The sequence below is a fragment of the Babylonia areolata genome, chromosome 1 (assembly GCF_041734735.1).
Source record: "Babylonia areolata isolate BAREFJ2019XMU chromosome 1, ASM4173473v1, whole genome shotgun sequence".
Classification (NCBI taxonomy): Eukaryota; Metazoa; Mollusca; class Gastropoda; order Neogastropoda; family Buccinidae; genus Babylonia; species Babylonia areolata.
This window is the reverse complement of record NC_134876.1, coordinates 57,661,220-57,681,219: the sequence shown is the minus strand read 5'-3', so window position 1 is coordinate 57,681,219 and position 20,000 is coordinate 57,661,220. Positions and strand designations below refer to the sequence as shown.

The window sequence follows — 20,000 nt, the reverse complement described above, 5'->3', positions numbered from 1 at the left end:
GTGCTCTGTGTGTGTGTGTGTGTGTGTGTGTGTGTGTGTGTGTGTGTGTGTGTTTATAATGTGTGTCTGCGAGTGCGTGCGTGCATGTGTGTGTGTGTGTGTGTGTGTGTGCGCGTGTGTGTGAGCGCACGTGCGCGCTTGCGCGTGTGCTATCGCATGTCCCTTTTGTCGCTGCGGCACGCAGGGGCTGGTGGAACCGAACCACGGAGCTCCGGGGTTAATGTGTTTTTAGACAGGACCTGAAAGACTTGTCATAACGCCCCGCGCCTCGCCCCTCCCAAACCCCGTAATAATGGAACCCCGGTGGCCGCCCGTGCGATGCGCCACCACCAGATAGGGGCAAGGGTGTAGGGTGCGGGGGGTGGGGATGGGGGTTGGACAGACTGATCTGCTTCTGCCATCTGTGCCCACGAACGGAATCTGTCGACTGCTTGCTGAGGAAAAAAAAAAAAAAAAAAAAAAGAAAAGAAAAGAAAAAAGCCCCCATTCATTCTCTTACTCCCGCTTTCTTCCCCTTTTTCAGCTCACAGACGTGCCACGCTCTTCTCCTGGCGAATCCCCAGCATCTCCTCTCCTACCCCACCCCCCAAGCCCCCAACCCCGCCCCCCACCCCCCCGTACCCCTCCTTCTCCTGCTCACCCAACAACAACAGCACCATTGACTGAAGCACGACCCCACGTAGGATTGAAAATTTGATAACTTGTTGTACCATGCTTTCGCCTGTGAAATCGCCTTGATTCCATTTCGGACCGTACCCTCCTCCCTTCCTCTCCTCCCTGAAAATCCAATAAGACCTGTCTGTGCGGGATAAGGGTGGAGGGGGGGAAAAAAGAAGAAGAAGAAGTAGTGAGAGAAGAGAAGGAAGACAAAAAAACGAAATATCCCCGCAGCGGGTCCATTATGAAATGAGTATCTGTTACCGGGTTCCAATGTTCGGGTTTGATTTATGGGGCCAGGGCCGGCTATTGAATCCTCTGACTGCGCGTGTTATCAAACGCTGTGCTGAAGTCATGCAAGCCAAGCACTGAGACGGGTGGAGAGGGGGAGGGGGTGAGGGTGGGGGGGGGGCGCGGGGGGGCAGTAGGGGCGAGTGTTGGGGGGAGGGGGAGAGGGCGGGTAGGGTGGAGGCGCGAGGGGTGGAGAGGGTTAACACATACCTACAACACGATCCACTCCACCGGGCTCTTATTACCTCCCTTGATTGTTTTTATTCTATCAACTTCATTTATGGCTTCTTCCTTATTGTCTGCAGTTTTTATTAGCCAATAAAGACCGAGTTGCCGGGGATAAGGTTAATGGTATTTCATTGATGCGTGTGTGGGAAAAAAATGCAAGTAAAAAATTATTATGTTCTGAATTGAACTAAAAGGAGAGAGACAGAGACTCTCTCTCTCTCTCTCTCTCTCTCACACACACACACACACACACACACATATATATATATATATATATATATATATATATATATACATATATATATATATATATATGTGTGTGTACACACACACACACACACACATATATATATATATATATATATATATATATATATATATATATGTGTGTGTGTGTGTGTGTGTGTGTGTGTGTGTGTGTGTGTGTCTGTGAGAGAGAGAGAGAGAGAGAGAGAGCAGTTTTCATTTTGAATCTGGATGCCAACGTATTCGTTTCATAGCTGGCTGGTCCTTTTCAGAATGCTCCCCCCCCCCCACCATTCCCCCCTTCAACCCCCCACCACCCCCCACCCAACACACACACACACACACACCACCACCACCACCACCACCGCCACCAACACAAACAGTTTCAGTTTCAGTTTCAGTAGCCCAAGGAGGCGTCACTGCGTTCGGGCAAATCCATATATGCTACCACCACATCTGCCAAGCAGATGCCTGACCAGCAGCGTAACCAAGCGCGCTTTGTCAGGCCTTGAGGAAAAAAATAAAAATAAAAAATAAAAATAAAATAAATAAAATTAAATCAATCAATCAATCAATCAATAATAATAATATAATTAAAAAAATAAATGAATAAATAATGATAATAATAATAATAATGAAAATAAAATAGATTTTTTTTTAAATATTAATTTTTTTTTTAAAGCAGACACGCATTCAGACATACACACACATATGCATAACAGATATGCACCAAACATGCAGTTTCACAGATATGAAAGCACAGTCATATACACATAAACGTACATGAACCCCAAAACACACACACACACACACACACACACATTACCCTGCACCCCCGCCTCTACCCCCTCCACACACTCATTTCTAGGCTACGTATCGCAGCTTCCACGGCACACACAAACACACACACACACATACACACACAAACACATACAGAGGCACACTTACTTGTACAAGCACACACACATACGCCCATATCCCCCAACCCCACACACATATATACAAAGATATATATATATATATATATATATATATATGCACACCCGCACGTTCCAATATTCCGTTGCCCCCACAGTGTAAGCATGCATACACACACATACCTCTACGCCCCTCCTCCCCCCCCCCCCACACACACACATACGCACGTGCAAAGAACTCTCCTGACGCTTGTGTACACTTACACCCTCGCGCATGCACAAATGCATACAAACACACAGACCCACACATACACACAAACACACACATACACACACGCACAGAGGCTGCCTCTGATTGGCCGCAAGAGGGATGGGAAAAGATCTCTGATGCCAAGAACATGGCGTCTAGTGTCAACACAGCCATTTCACCTACTCTAGGAAGACATTGTCGGGAATGGCCAGAGGGCAAAACTGATGCGGAAGTGAAGCTACTCATAGAAGAAAACAGTAAAGAAGAGAACATCATCATATACACAGATGGCTCAGTCACCAAAGACCAATCCGGTTGGGGATTCACAATGGAAAAAACAATTAGGGAAGAGAATGCTGCCTACAAAGTCACAACCTCCTGCCTAACGATGGAGGTTGAAGCTGTGACACATGCCCTCCAGTGGCTATCGTCTATCCATATGCCCGGAAACCAACATGCCATGATTCTAACCGACTCAATGAACATCATACAGAAAATTGAAAATTGAATGGGAAGCCCAGAGTGGCATAAGGCAATGCGCAACTTTCAGATGAAAAAAACCGTACATGGTCATACTGCCCGGGACATGCACGTGTTAAGGGAAATGAGCGAGCTGACAGACTTGCTGGTAACGAAACAACAACGAGCGGCCTACATCTAGGAAAATCGGAAATCCTCAGAAAAGTCAAAGAATATCAAAAAGAACAGGTACAACGCCATCACACCATCGATGGCCTCAAAGAGATAAAGGCAGAGAGAGGGAGCGGTCGTAAGTCTAGCATGAAAGGTAGAGCACGATGCTTTATAAATCAAACAAATATCGGCATCATTTCCAAACCAACATTGCGCAAATTTCTTCAAAACGGAACAGAGTCTCTGTGGGCCAGTTTTCCAAATACAATAGACTGAGCAACACAAACAACAACAACAAACTCCCAACCGGGCAAAGCAAAGCATGCATGACATGGCAGGCAAGGACCTGGTAGGCCGACCCTCACCAAAGCCTGCTCGTAGAAGGCAGGGCCCATGCTGCAGTCTTTTTTGGGCGGACACAGCTTGCTTAGGGTGCCGTCCCGGTGCTCCACGTACCCGTAGGACATGCCCTGGCTGGGGATGGAGGGCGCGTCGGCGTGCCTACGGTACCGGATGCGGCTGGAGACCAGCTGGAGGAGAGGAGAGGGGAGGACAGGGGGTGTTTGGTGGGGGTGGTGGGCGGGTGGATGGGTGGGAAACCAGTTTTTAGTGTTTCAATTCGGTGTCAAAGCGCGCGCAAATCGTCGTGTTTCGTTGTGTTTTTGTTGTTGTTGTTGTTGTTTTTAAATTTTTTTAATGTCTCATTTTCAGTGTATTTCTTTGTTTATGAATTTATTATTTTTTGTTTATCTATTTATATGTTTGTTAATCTACCTATCTATCTATTGATTTATGTATTTATTTATTTATTCATGTACGTACGTTTTCATGAATGCATTGATTAGTTTGTTTGTTTATCTATCTGTTTAGCTATTTCGTGTTCGTTTACTTGTTTACTCGTTAATCTATTCATTCATACATTCATTCATTTGTTTATCTATTTATTCATATTAAAATGTAATTCGTTCCGTTTATGTCCTTGACCTTGCTACACTTCTACGGCTTTACGGGCCGTGGTTCGGCGGAGTCTAGCCTTCGCCGTCAAAACAACAACAACAACAACAACAACAACAACTTTCTGATGAAAGTGACTCTGCGGTAAAAGAAAACATGCGTGAGGGATTTAAAAAAAAAAAAGAAGAAAAAAAAAAAAAAAACAACAACAACAACAACAACAAAAAAGCCAGTGGACCACCCCCGTCAGAAGTGATCCGTGCTGCATTGCTGTCAGACAGAAGGCACTACAAGGGCGACGTTCTGTCGTGCGGCGTCCACTGGTCTGGCTGAGCTCAGTGTCGTGCCCACAGGAGATCGCTTACTCCGTACTGGTCTTCATCACACACATCAAGGGCATAAACAAAGGGACGAACGCGAAGAGAGAACGCCGAGAGAAGGAGAGAGAGAGAGAGAGAGAGAGCGTTCACCTGAAGTGAGGACTATCATTACTGGCCTAGGCCTACAATGACAAGTCTTCCCCGAGTCTTCTTCTACCCGTGAAGAACTCCCCGTCTGTCTGTCTGTCCATAGATGGATGTGTTCCAGACACGCGAGTGGAGGAGGTAAGCGAAAGAACTACGAACGTCGGCCCTCCCCAGGACACGAACACATATATCTTTCCTTCACTCACGTGTGTGTAAGCAAGCAGACACGCAGAAACACATACACATGCTCTCTCTCTCTCTCTCTCTCTCTCTCTCTCTCTCTCTCTCTCTCTACACACACACACACACACACACACACAAGCTGACCAGCAAATTACTGACAGACATTCAGGAAACTAAGTTTAACACAGAACGCATCTCTTGGAAAACAGTGTTTGAGAATAAAACTCTTTTCTTAATTTGAGTGATATTTGCTGCGGCTTTGATGCACCCACACATATAATCATTATGATATAACACCCCATTATAATCATATCATATTCATATATTTCAGCTTATCATAATTATTATTATATGTAATATATTTTTAGTTTCTGAACGGACTACAGACTTGGCAATTAAAACTTCATGTTATTATCATTATCATTGCTACAGTTATTATTATTATTATTATTATTATTATTGTTGTTGTTCTTGTTCTTGTCATCATCATCATCATCATTATTATTATTATTATTATTATTATTATTATTATTATTGTTGTTGTTGTTATATTGTTGTTGCTGTTGTCATTGTCGTTGTCGACGTCGTCATTATCATCATCATCATCGTCATCACCAATTCTACAGCATTGATGTCTTGAGATTGTTCGGTAAAACGTTCCACAGTCAGCTCAGAAACGAAAGTAAGCGGACACGTGTTATTTACAAATGGCATAAAATGAAAAACGTAAGCAGACCTATGCAATCGCTTTTCAGGTCAAATACAATGCACTAAGCAGGCCTGTGTATTTCGATAAAAGGCAGTGAGTTTGTTTTGTCAACTAAAGTAAGACAGCAACAAATGATTTAACAATCAAACAAATGAACACATAAATGTAAACATAACGAACATACATGAATGAATAGATAGATGACTAACTATTAATAAACTGTCACACTTGAATGAATAGATAGATGACTAACTATTAATAAACTGTCATACTTGAATGAATAGATAGATGACTAACTATTAATAAACTGTCATACTTGAATGAATAGATAGATGACTAACTATTAATAAACTGATGTGGGTTTTTTTTGTTTTTCATCTAAAAACAAAAACAAAAAAACACAAAAAAAACAACAACAACAACAACAACAAAAAAAACAAAAAAAAAAAAAAAAACGATGTTGCTCTTCTTCATATCTGTTAGCTGTAATTCCTTCATTATTATGTAACAGATCCATCTGTACAGAAGACATACAGACAGAACGACAGACTGACACGGCGACACATACACCCTCTCAACGTGAGAGCTTCATCCCCCCCCTCCGCCCCCCCGACCCCCCACCCCTTTTTTTATTTTTAATTTCCAATCTCATCTACCTCTCATTCTCTTTGGATTCCTCGCGGAATTTAAATGAATGGCAGAAACATTAATAAATAATTAATGGATTATTAATTTTATTTATCTATCTATTTATTCATTCATTTATTCATTTATTTATTTACCTATTTATTTATCTATTCATTTATTTATTTATTTATCTATCTATCTATCTGTCTATGTATTCATTCATTCATTCATTTACTCATTTATTTTTTCATTCATTTATCTATCGCTCTATCTACCATTTCCTCAGTTATGGCGTTTTATCCACAAATGATGTGGGCGAATTCATGAAACCTTCAGAATGTTCTGATGTGCGCTAATTAGGTGATCATTAAAGGTGAAAGCTACGATGGACTGTCACGCTTGCGGGCGCAGGCACACACGCGCGAGCACTCACACACACACACACACACACACACACACACACACACACACACACACACACACTCGTACACAGGCACGCACGCGCACGATTGAAATTCAGGTTATTTCAAGACGACGATGGGATCCACATTTTCCATCAAAGTTCATATGAAAAATGATAGTTCGGGATGAGAAAGAAAGCGTTTTAAAGGCTCTTAATGTCCAAAAAAATAAAAATAAAAAAAATAAAAAAATAAATGAAAGGAAAACTACGAGAGCACGAAAAGATCAAATGAAATCCCATTCAAAGCTGATGATTTTTTGTCATCCATTTTCTGTGCAGCTTAATTTCTGTTATGCACCTCATGAATAACAATGAGAGAGAAAGACAGACAGACAGAGACAGACGGACACAGACAGAGAAAAAGAGACTGTATGTACGTATGTGTGCCCGCGCATATAACTTGATATCACACACACACACACACACACACACACACACACACACACACACACACACACACACACACCTCTACAACAAAATAAGTAAATGAAACAAAATGCTTTCTTTCCCTCAAAGACGCTTTCATGTTCTTCTCTCTAGCTAGCTCTGCATGACCACATCTGAAGCCCGATAACATGCCGAAACGCTCAAATAATATCCCGACCTCCCTCCCCAATCCTTCACCATTCTCTCTCTCTCTCTCTCTCAACACACACACACACACACACACACACACACACACACACATTCCACCCACAAACGAACAACGTTTAAAAGCAAATCGTGGAAGAAAGACTGAGACAGAAACATCATCCACACTGCTAACAGGCCCTCCGCTTGGAAGTGGCACAAACTGGCCTCGGGCACTGCCAATCAACCAATCAATCCCCGAGTCGAACAGGCTGGCTTCGCTTCCAAAAGACGGACAAAGGGAAACAACTCCATTACTTGCAAGCCAAGCGATGGCAAGGGAGTCAACTTGTGTGTGCGTGTGTGTGTGTGTGTGCGTGTGTGTGTGTGTGTGCGTGTGTGTGTGTGTGTGTGCGTGTGTGTGTGTTTGCTTGTGTAATGCCTTCAGGGCTGATATTCAAAGTCTAAGAATTTTGTTTTTGTTTATCTCTTAGATTGTTTGTTTGTCTCTCTCTCTCTCTCTCTCTGTCTCTCTGTGGGTGGGTGGGTGGGGGGCAAGGAGGAGGCGCGAGGAGGAGGAGGAAGGGGGGGGGGGGGAGCGTTGTTGGTTTGTTTACATGTCTTTTCCCCCTGTTTGTTCGATGGCTTGCTGAGCGAATATGAAGCGAATGCGTGCAGCTAAGCTAAGCACAGCACGTCATGCACTGATAAACAACAACAATCATTCTCTGAGAGGATAGCTGATGAGCTGCATTGAGTGTGAGAATGTGTCAATACGATGGTCGTTGATTTAGTTTACAAACAAGCAACGCTTTGGTATCTAATGTAAACAAACAAACAAACAAAAAACTAAGCTTCCCCACAGAAACACACACACACCTCCCCTCCCCCCCCCCCTTCCCCCCCACCCCTCCACACACATACACACTCACACACATGCGCGCGCACACACACACACACGAACAAACCACCACCAACCCTACCACACACACACACACACGCGCGCGCGCGCGCACGCACACACATACACACACACCCTCCCCCCTCCCCTCCACACATACACACTCACACTCACACACTAACAGTAACAAACCACCACCAACCCTACCACACACACACACACACACACACACACACACACCTTCCCCACACACGCGCTCACCCACCTTCCCGCTGGCTGCAGATTCCACCATGTCCTTACTGGTGATGTGAGTGTGGTCAGCCCAGTCTGTCGTCTGCCGCTCCACCTCGTAGTACCCAGGCCCCGGGGTGTCCGCCACCCGGTGCTTGAACCTCCGCTCTCTCGTGTCCAGTGTGCTGCCCCCCTGAACACACACACACACACACACACACACACACACACATGTATATACATATATATATATATATATATATATATATATATATATATATCTAGAGAGAGAGAGAGAGAGAAAGAGAGAGAGATGAAGATATAATATTATTATGATGAAGTGTGTGTGTGTATGTGTGTGTGTGTGTGTGTGTGTGTGTGTGTGTGTGTGTGTGTGTGTGTGTGTGTGTGAAGCTCACCAAGACCCGTGGCTGCACGGCATCGGGGTCATAGGCCCCGGGCCCCGGGGTGGACGTCATCTCGTCATTCAGCAGCTGGCTGCACGCCTGGCGATCACTCATCGTCAGGAACGGGGCACGGCCTAAGAAAAAAAGATTTAAACTCTTTTTTTTAAAGGGTGTTCATAACGCGCGCGCGCGTGCGTGCGTGCGTGCGTGTGCGTGTGTGTGTGTGTGTGTGAATGAAATCTGGTGAGAGAGAGAGAGAGAGATGGGGGGCGGGGGGAGACATACAAATAGACAGAGGGCGTCCGTCAGTGTGTGTGTGTGTGTGTGTGTGTGTGTGTGTGTGTGTGCATTTCACTTATAAATCGAATTATTTGCTGGATGTTCTTATTTATTGCTCGATGTTTTTTATTTGTTTGCATTTGTTGTGCAAAACCTAATTGTCTTACCACGTGTGCGTGCGTGTGTATGGATGTGTTGTTTGTTTCAGTCTATCGTCAGATACTGTGAATTTTTTTACTTTTACGGTGCGCATGTTCATCTTATGTTGGTATTTACAACGATGAATGCACACGTTAATTTCCATGTGGATTTACAAAGTGTTTTTGAATTGAATTGAACTGAATATCGTGTTTGTTACAAATCGTGTGCGCTTACGGTTGCACCCAAGGACATAAATAAAAAATTATTACATTGGTTGGCATACAGAAGTGTATGAATCGTGTGTGTGCATGTGTGCGCGCGCAGACACACACACACGCACGCACTGACGTGTGCGCGCATGTTTGCGTCTCTCTCTCTCTCTGTATATTTCCATTTGTCTCTGTCTCTCTGTTTCTGTGTGGCTCTGTCTCTGTCTCTCTCTCTCTATGTATCTCTCTTGCCTGTCTCTTTCCTCTTCCTGGTTGTCTCCAAAGCAGAAAGAAAGAGATATTGAAAATCAATAAAAGACACACACACACACACACACACACACACACACACACACACACACACACACCCCCCAAAAGAATTATAAAAAAAAATTTAAAAAACGAGAAAAAAAAAGCCAGTTTTTGAACAGTTGACACCCACCCTTGCCGCGGCCTCTGGCTACGCCTTCGAACTCGGCCACCTCGTAAGTGCCTGGCCCCACATCCTTGGGTGTGCAGCCCGAGTTCCACAGCAGCTGTCGGCTGGCTCGGTCGTACATGGCTGTCGGTGCTGTCCGATGTGTGCTTCAGTGTAGCTGCCTGGCACCGTTGCTCAGTTCCGCTGCTTCATTTTTGTTGCTGTTGGTGTTGTTGTTGTTGTTGCTGTTGTTGTTGTTGTTGTTGGGTTTTGTCACTGCTCTGCTTTGCTTGATTTTTTTGTCCTTTTCTTCTTTACTAGTATCTTTTCTTTTCCTTCAATGGATAAAGACAAAGAGTGTTTAGAACACTTATGTATCAAAACAATTCAGGTAAAATTATGGATGGATGGATGGTTGTAGGCCCTATGCATGTATAATATACATAGAAATATGCACAGAGAGAGGTGGGGGGGCGGGGGGGGGGGGGAGGGGGGGGGCACAGAAAGAGAGAGACAGAGACAGACACAGAGAGACAGAGACAGAGACACAGAGACATACGGAAATGTACACACACACACACACACACACACACACACACACACACACACACACACACACAGAGAGAGAGAGAGAGAGAGAGAGAGAGAGAGAGAGTTACTTAAAGCAACAAACTCATAAACAATTAATATATACTTTCTTATTCAACAGTAATTATTGTCATTCATTCGTACGCCTCCATATCTTTGATATTTTAATCGCAACTGATATATTCAATGATATGAACAAGAGATCCAACAACTGTCCAACGCATTACACAGGAATCCACATGATAACGATCACGAAACCACGCAACACTGCCACACACGAACACACAAGAGCGTCACGCCCACTAAAGGGAAAGAACCGCGCGGAGCACACACAGTCCGTTCGTGATTATCCTTACCTTCTCTCTCCACTCGCTCAGTTCCGAGCGGCCACTGATAGTTGACGTGTTGTCAGGGAGCAAAATGGCGGCCGTTGAAAATTGGTTCAAAGTCGAAAACAGAACGTCATGCTAACACGGTCTCTTGATTGATATTCTACATTTCATATATTAAGAAAATGCAGCAGTAATGCTTTCAGCGAGAGAAAACGAAAACGCGCTGCTTGTATTTCGTTTCACGGAATATGTAATTAGTTGCGACAACCGTAAAGTAAAAGTGCTTGTTGTCACATGTGGGTTCGGAGTTCAACCACAACAGTGGATAAAAACAGCATTTTCATCGGATTTGAGATCTTATAGGTATTCCGTGTTCGTGCATGTCGTTTATCTGACAAACCTGTCACAGTGCTCACACAATCCATTGACCGACATCTGCTAAATTCTCTGGTAAATGTTGCATAAGATTTGTAACTCCGTCGAAAACTGTCGTCTGCTTGACCCTGCTTACTTCGCAAACAAATATTCGTCTGCTTGAGCTGCTTTCTTTGTGTACAATGGGTACTTTGGGATAAAAATAAAAGCTGCTTGAACAAGGTGAAAGTAAGGTTAACAATTGGTTAGCACAGAAACCATTGTTTCTGTTGTTTTGTGTGCGTGGTTTGGATACTCTGAAAATGAGATGAAACTGGCAAATATTTGAAGCAGGCGAAAGTCAGTTTACGTTTGGTCAGCTCAGCCACTGATCGCCGACTCACCCAATGGCCTAAAAATGAATGCAGTATGCCTACGCCCACGGATGGTGGAAGGCAGCTTCTGCACTGAAACCTTAACTTCATTCATTCCTGTTGTTTGTGTCACGTGTGAGGAGTTTGTATGTGCACATGATACTGCACATCATATGGAATATATTGAGTGGTTGGAAAAATAAAATTTTATCAGTTACCACATTGTGAGGTAGCATTCATCAAAGTCAGATGCACCTTCACTAACACAAACCAATGCACACACACAAGCACACAAGCACACATGCACACACACACACACACACACACACACACACATGCTCGTATGCACACGCACACACACACATGCACACCCATTCACACACATACACATACTTCATTTCCAAGCATATATGCTAGTTAAAAATACATTAAAAATGAAATGGATAAAAGTGCACTTTTATGTTGAAATATTGAGCATGCACACTCACTCCTATACATTATGTATGGAACTGGGTCATTATTTACAGTCCCATATTCATTTTCCAATTGTAGCTATTCAGGTGTTGGTTTGTTTGTTTTGGGTTTTGTTTTTTTATAGTTTGATTAACTAATATTTTCAAGTTGTGTAAAATGAGACAATAGAACAAACAACACATTCTCATATATACATTTCACATTTTCATCTCTGTCTCTTACACACACACAGACACACACACACACACACGTACGCACGCACCCCCCCCCCCCACACCACACACACACCCTTCTTCCTCTACTCCCCCTCCCCTACCTCCACCCATTTTTTCAATTTGATATCACTGAAAGTGGAAATATATTAAACTGATGACTGCAACTACTATCATTACTTACTACTATAACTACTAATTCTACTACTTACAACTAACTACTACTACTACTACACACACACGCGCGCGCACACACACACACACACACACACACACACACACACACACACACACACACACACACACACACACACACACACACACACACACACACACAAGCATGTACACACAAGCACACAAATTCAGCCATGCTCACAGGAACACACACATACCCTGAAATGCATATGAGATGCATGCTTTGACACTTGGACAAAATTTCTTTTTTTTTTTTTTTTTTTTTTTTTTTTTTTTTTTTTTGTCTTTTATCAGCCACACACTGTAATTTGTGACTCTAGCTGCTTTGGATGTCTCATTGTATACTGTCTTCTTTTTTGTTCGTGGGCTGCAACTCCCACGTTCACTTGTATGTACATGAGTGGGCTTTTACGTGCATTACCATTTTTACCCCGCCATGTAGGCAGCCATACTCTGTTTTCAGGGGTGGTATGCTGTCTAAATGTGTGCCTGTTTCTCACTTCCACTCATTCACTCAAACGCTTCCTTTACCCACACCCCTCATCCTGTCTTTCTGGATTTATCTAGCTACAAAAGCTCTTAATTTTTTTTCTATCAACCATCTGCATACTTTTTTTTTTTCATTTTGACTTTGATTTTTTTTTTTTTTTTTGATTTTTTTTAAGAAATCTGTGTGTCTTTGTGATGGAGGTTTCATGTCACGGACAGTACATAATTATGTTTTCATGATTAAGTAACACAGAATCATGTTTATTATGGATGATGAGCTACAAGAAATTATTTGTGAAATAATTTAAGAGAGCTTCTTATTTGTTTCATCGCAACTGTTTATTTCTTTTACTACAATAATATGATTGTTGTTGTGATTTGTGCCATGATGTATAGTTTTTAGTACTGTTATTCCTGTTATTGATAATTTGTTATTGACTTATCTTTCTGTGGGTATTAGATAAACAGATGAGTGCACTAGTTCTGTGGTAGTATTGCTATTGTGTTTTGTAATTTTATGTGCAAGGTATGATTGAGTGGATATTTGTGTGTGTGTGTGTGTGTGTGTCTGTGTGTGTGTGTGTGTGTGTGTGTGTGTGTGTGGACATGTGCCAACAAAAGAGATGCTAGAGCCTTTATTTCTCTTCGTGTCTACTTCTATGAAGTAGATAAAAATATGCACAGAAAATAATTTATAATTCATGACAATATTTACATGAAATGAATAAGTCTAAGACTGCTAATACAGAACAACACCAACCCTTGGATTTTTTGTTTGTTTGTTTTGTTTGTTTGTTGTTGTTGTTTTTGTTGTTTTGTTTTGCTTTGTTTTAACTGTCAGTACCTTTTATATCCCCAACTTTGTGAAAGAGCGTAGACAATGATTTTTTTTATTTTCCTTTTCCTTGTTATTGATGTGGACATTGTATATTTATTGCTGTTGTACAATGACAATTCAGTGGTGATCTGTGTGTGTGTGTGTGTGTGTGTGTGTGTGTACATTTTTCTCCACTTGTCTCTGAACAAGAAGACTTTGGTTTTGTTTCTTGTTTCAGTTTCTAGTGCCAAAATCAAGGATGCCAGTGACAACGAGGCAGGGGGCCCAAGGGGAAAAGGGAAAGAAGGGAGAGAAGCATGTGGTAACAGGAGGGGGAGGGTTCGCAGGCTTCTCCCTGGCCAGAAAGCTGGCCGAGATGGGCCACAGCGTGGTTCTCCTGGATCTGAAGGAACCCGTGTGGCCCTTGAAGAGTGGGATGCATTTTGTTCAGGTAGGAGGAATTCAATTTTATACGGTTTTGCAGGTGAGGTTAGTGTTGTTTCTTCCCTCATCCTATCTTTCCTTCTTTCCTATAGATCATTCTTTTTCTTTTTTTCTTTTTTTTTTTGTCTTTTATTTCTCACTTCCATACCCCTTTCTATTTTTTTGGTTTTCGTTTTAAATTCACTTAGAATTTATATATGAGTTTTCATATTTTACCATTCTTGTTTCCTTTTTTTGTCTCTTTTTCACTCTTCATTCCTCTTTATTTTTTTCATTTTCAAATCATTGGAATTTATATATGAATTCATATTAGATCCATGAGCATATATATGATACACACATGTGTAGGCACACACACACACACACACACACACACACACACACACACATAGAGTGACTGATTTCTTTTCTATATCATTTTCATAATGACAGTTGATTGTTGTTGTTATCTTCCAAACCCCATTTGTCCATTACACCACACACACACACACACACACACACACACACACACACACACAGAATGAGGAAACAGAGATCTACAACTTGTGTCTTTTGCCTTGGGGACAGAAGAACTGACACTTACTAGTTAGAAACAATGACAATTTCAAGGGAAAAATGGGCAAGCAAAAAAGCAAACAGACCCACATGTACAGAGAGTTGTATTCAGAGGCATAATATTTCAAATGCGTACCACATAGCATGCTGTATTAGTTTTGCCAATATAAATCCACCACCTGCAGACAAGTTTTACTGTCTGTGTACAATTGGTGCACAGTGACATGTGTCATATTAACTCATCCAGATACAACACACACACACACACACACACACACACACACACACACACACACATGCAAGCACACACACTCTCATTCTCTCTCCCTCTCTCACATGTACAAAAAGTAATGTGCACACATGTGCACATACATGCCCGGTTTCACATAATTATGTCCATATATGTGTACACTTTGCACAGGCACACACATTGGCATCCATAGATTCCTGTGCTCATTTACTCATGTGCGACCAGTTCCTCTCCCATACCCCACTTATACATGTACACTCACACACATGCCTGCACATACACACATGCTCATTCCTCTCTTTGACACAACACATACATCTACACATATTACAAAGTTCTGTAATATAATTATATTCAAATATGATAATAATCTTTCATATTTAATCAAATATTATCAGTGCTCTGGTTTTGTGCTTGTACAGATCTGTTTTCTGTCTATCTATCTGCACACACACACACACACACAGCACACACACACACACACACACACACACACACACACACACAGAGTCACACACACACACACACACACACACACACAGATAGATATGGAAATAAAAAATCAACTCTTACAGCACTGTGTGGGCAAGTGCTTAGCACTGAGAAATGGAATCAAACACCTTACCTGTCTCCACCCCAGTAACCATTGTGCAAATGTGAGGCAGGACTCACTGTCTAACGTGTCTGGCGTGTCTTGGTCCATGGCGGTGTTGTCTTCTGTAGGTACCCATCCCCTGGAAACAAACAGATTGAGAATGTTATAGGGTGCGGACATGCAGTTTCAGTGTCAGTATCAAGAGTTGTCAAAGTGTGCAGACTGATCTGTGTACACTGCACTGCATCTGCTTTTTAGAAAAATGGGGAGGAGAGGAAATGGGGTCGCAGGGATGTGGGGCAGGGAGTCAGAGCATATACATGCCTGTTCCATGCATAGAACTCACACACTGGTCAGTCTTTGAAAGACTTCTAAATGCTTGGAAAAACAAACAAAACAAGAGAGGCAAGGCCTTCAAGACTCACTTGTGATACACTTAAAAAAAAAAAATCCAAGCTTTTTATGTATTGAGTATAATTTCAAAATGTAATGTTTAAGATGAGAAAGATCAGTTTAAAGCAAATTAAGTCCCCTAGCATTAATTACAGAGTAATTTCCCTTTTTTATTATCTGTACCAAAACGTTTGCAAAATAAATAAAACTTCCATGCTTAGCAAAAGAAGTTCCTGTTTGAACAAAAAATGATAATAATGACTGCTCTTGTTGTTGGGTCAGAATATCAGATCAAAGTGCCAAGTTTAGAGAATACAAAAAATATAAATATAACAGTAAATGCAGTTTGCATATAATTACAAAAAATATAAATATAACAGTAAATGCAGTTTGCATATAATTAGGCTTCATTTTTTATTTTTTTGTGCCCATCCCAGAGGTGCAATATTGTTTTAAACAAGATGACTGGAAAGAACTGAATTTTTCCTATTTTTATGCCTAATTTGGTGTCAACTGACAAAATATTTGCAGAGAAAATGTCAATGTTAAAGTTTACCACGGACACACACACACACACACACACACAGACAACCGAACACCGGGTTAAAACATAGACTCACTTTGTTTACACAAGTGAGTCAAAAACCACACCAACAAATAAACAAACAGAACACACTGGGATTGCAGGTTTATTCGTTATACTTGCAGATGCATATGGAAACAAACACATTTGTGTTGATGCATTTGTGTGTGCTTATGCAGACTAACTCACATGCAGATACTGACCGAGCTAATCATTCAGACAGAAGTGCAGGGCAGGTTGTGTTGTGGCCCAGTGGTAATGTGCCCAACTAGGAAGCGAGTGTCTATAGGTTTGGGTCCCTGAAACGGACCAGGATTTTTACTCCCCCCTAAACTCGACCCTGAGTACTGATCTAGGTGTAAGTTATTTTGATGAGATGACAAACCGAGATAGCATGTACAGTATGCACTTAGTGCATGTAAAAGAACCTATGACATCAAAAAGGTTGTCTCTGGGAAATGGTTGTCCCTGGCAGAATTCTGTAGAAAAATCCACACTTTGATCGTAAAAACAAACACTTGCACACAGAAAAGAAAGATGGGCAGCAAATACTTCTCTCTCTCTCATATATATATATATATATATATATATATATATATATGTGTGTGTGTGTGTGTGTGTGTGTGTGTGTTTGTTGTTGTTAGAGAGGTGTATGTATATGTGTCTTTTTAATATATAATCATAAATATGAAATATGTTTGTATCCATTCATTTAGCTACCTTGCCATTTACTATCCATGTATCCTGTTCATGTGTGTCATGGCACAGTGCACATGGACACTCATTCGCTTCACTCATGTACTCTGTGTGTATTCTGCAGAAGGCCTGTGATATGATATTAACTAAGTATTATTAAATGATATGTGGCATACATATCATTATATCTTTATCAATATCATTATTTGCCTGTCTGTCTCTTTCTGTATATGACTCTCTTTCTGTGTGTGTGTGTGTATATATATATATATATATATATATATATATATATATATATATGTATATATAATGATATAATATGATAATATGGATGTGAAGAATGGGTGAGGGATCGGACATGGAGAGGGGGGTGCATTGAGAGAGCCTCCCTCCCCAGCTAACTATACAGTGGTGAGGCATTGTGAGGAGGGGTCATCATTCACCCCACCGGTTAAAGAAATCACAGCAGGCTGCCTACCACAAAGTAGCATATGACCTCAACGACTGATGTTACAAATTGCTGTGAATCTGACAAAACTCGCTCAATATCGCCGTAGCTTGTGCTCATATATATATATATATATATATATATGTGTGTGTGTGTGTGTGTGTGTGTGTGTGTGTCAGTACGTACTGTTTATAATTTGCAAAAGCCGAATTCATTTCAGAGATCATAAGCAAAATGAGGGGCCTATCACGTCACCAGCATATCCTGAAGAGCCGTGTTTAGCCAATGAGTTCATTAACTCATTCCAATAAAGTCTATAATGTGAGGGGACCCAACAGAAATAAATCCCTACACCTTTAGACAGAATGATAATGTAATGTATCACAGACATTATATATCAGTATCCCTCTGTGATATTTTTGTACATGTTTTAAATGATACAGGATCATCATTTTTCATGTCTGCTATGTATATGCATGTGGGAAGAAGAACGCGGGAAAATACTTGTATTATGATGGACAAGAATGTGATCTTTAATCTTGAAATTTTAGCTCGACAGAGAAATGAAACTGTCGCCGAAATATTTGGTGATGATTAAATTTGTTTGGTTGGTTGTAATTTTGGTGTTATCTCCTACTGAAAGAATGTGTACAATGCGCAGAATGTGAGCCAATAGCTGTGTCACGTTATCCGTGATGATAATTTTTAAAAACTGTCCAATGGTTTATCAAATCTGAATAAATAAAATAAGGACAACAACGTAAAACTTACTAAAGAGGAGATGACGTTGGTCAAATTCACCTGTGGGCTCCACGCGTGCGAAATTACACGAATATAGCTGTGTTTCTTGATGGAGTATATTCCCGATATTTTGTGACATTCTCTCAGTTGATCATGTTTCAACACTACGTTGTATTCGGAGAGTTGGCAGGCCCAGTTTCTGAAAATAGAACAGCCCCCAGAGTGGCTTTCTGAACTGAAGAGGAAAACATGTAAGGGGGGTCGGAACTGTCGTAATTCTCCATTTCCTCGCCCTCCTACCCGTTGCCTTCCTGCTTCTGTCACAGAACCCATTTGCTTCAAGAGTCCGGAGCCCAGCTGACAAGGTCTGTGTTATTCTTCCCGTAATTGTTCCAGTTTTTATCTCACTCTTGTTATCACGCAGCCGGGGGGGAGATGGGGAGAGAGGGTGTATGAGAAGTGGGGGATGGGGGTGGGGGGGGGAACTTACCGCGCGTGCCATTTAGCTTTACCTGTCAACAGATCTCTTTGACAACGTGATAAACCTTTGCCTTTTCACCACCATCCCCATTTCTCTTACCTTTCCTTCTTTTTATTCTACATTTTATTTTGCTGGCTTAATTCATTAGACACGAAATGAAAGAACCGTTACAGGTGTCAACTTTCCTTTGAGAGTGCCAGGGGTGTTGAGAAGAGGATGCGATTTCACATCGCTGTGAGATTTCCAGATTGCAATCAAAGCTGGAGGAATGAAACGAACGTTTTCTGTGGGTTTCTCTCTCTCTCTCTCTCTCTCTTTTTCCCCATGTGTAACCGATATGACGTTAACATCTTGTGCAGCACATTTACACCACCTCGTTAAAATCGTGAAGGAAAGCGGAGAAGGCCATTGTAGGTCCTATCAGCAACCAGCCTTGGTCTGCAGAGTGGCCAGACGAATTGTTGTCCACTTGTGAAATTTCCTGCCACGGTTTTCACGTGCTGCATGCAAGTTTCATTGCATTCTCGATATCTGGTTCTCGTTTATCAATGTCTGCTCTCTCTCTCTCTCTCTCTCTCTGAACACACACACACACACACACACACACATTATGTACAGAGTGATGGGTGTGGAGCGAGACTGACCTGTTTTTTTAAGCCACTGCACACAATGTGATGTGTGTGTGGTTTTTTGTGTGTAAGTTACATAATGACAGATAAGTTCAGAGTCGGCAGTTAACCAGTAAAGTCTGTACTTTGAAGGGGTGAATATTTGTGCGTAGTGATTAGATTGGCAAACATTGATCGTTCTCTTTCTTTGTGATTGTAGGTTCTATCAGTTCAGTGTGTGTGTGTGTGTGTGTGTGTGTGTGTGTGTCCTTCTATAGAAACGAAGATAGACAGATAGACAGGTAGATAGATAGATTTCGCTGTCACTCTTTCCGTGCGATTTTCATTCTCAAACACGCACGCACACTTTCACTAGATATCTCACTCTCCTCCCCCACTACCCATTCCTCCCCCGCCCCAACACACACACACACACACACACATACACACACACACACTTCGTCTGTTGCATGTTATGTGCATAAAATCAGGAGCTGCAGAGCGTCACATAAATTTCCATATGGATGGGAACAGAATGATTCTTTTACCTTCAGGAACAGTTTTCTTCATCTTGAGGAACGCGTCTGAAC

At 41.8% G+C, this 20,000-nt stretch overlaps 3 protein-coding genes across 11 annotated transcripts in view; 1 reads left to right on the top strand and 2 right to left on the bottom strand.

Annotated features, from left to right (window-relative positions):
• Window positions 1-9,933, bottom strand: part of LOC143285254 (sperm-tail PG-rich repeat-containing protein 2-like) — a 43,284-nt gene extending 33,351 nt beyond the window's left edge. The window contains exons 1-3 of the mRNA XM_076592541.1: window positions 9,806-9,933; window positions 8,747-8,868; window positions 8,362-8,520 (exon numbers count right to left, since the gene is read on the bottom strand). Coding sequence (XP_076448656.1) covers window positions 8,362-8,520; window positions 8,747-8,868; window positions 9,806-9,923 — 399 coding nt within the window. The 5' untranslated portion in view covers window positions 9,924-9,933. The remainder of the gene's footprint in view (window positions 1-8,361; window positions 8,521-8,746; window positions 8,869-9,805) is intronic.
• Window positions 1-20,000, bottom strand: part of LOC143284534 (netrin receptor UNC5C-like) — a 908,143-nt gene that overhangs the window by 784,596 nt on the left and 103,547 nt on the right. For all 9 annotated transcript variants that reach the window (XM_076591319.1, XM_076591328.1, XM_076591302.1 and 6 more), the window contains exon 2: window positions 15,491-15,599. The gene's annotated coding sequence lies outside the window, so the exon portion shown is untranslated. The remainder of the gene's footprint in view (window positions 1-15,490; window positions 15,600-20,000) is intronic.
• LOC143284593 (short-chain dehydrogenase/reductase family 42E member 1-like) overlaps window positions 11,015-20,000 on the top strand; it is a 459,710-nt gene continuing 450,724 nt past the window's right edge. Inside the window, exons 1-2 of the mRNA XM_076591422.1 lie at window positions 11,015-11,151; window positions 13,855-14,067. Coding sequence (XP_076447537.1) covers window positions 13,876-14,067 — 192 coding nt within the window. The 5' untranslated portion in view covers window positions 11,015-11,151; window positions 13,855-13,875. The remainder of the gene's footprint in view (window positions 11,152-13,854; window positions 14,068-20,000) is intronic.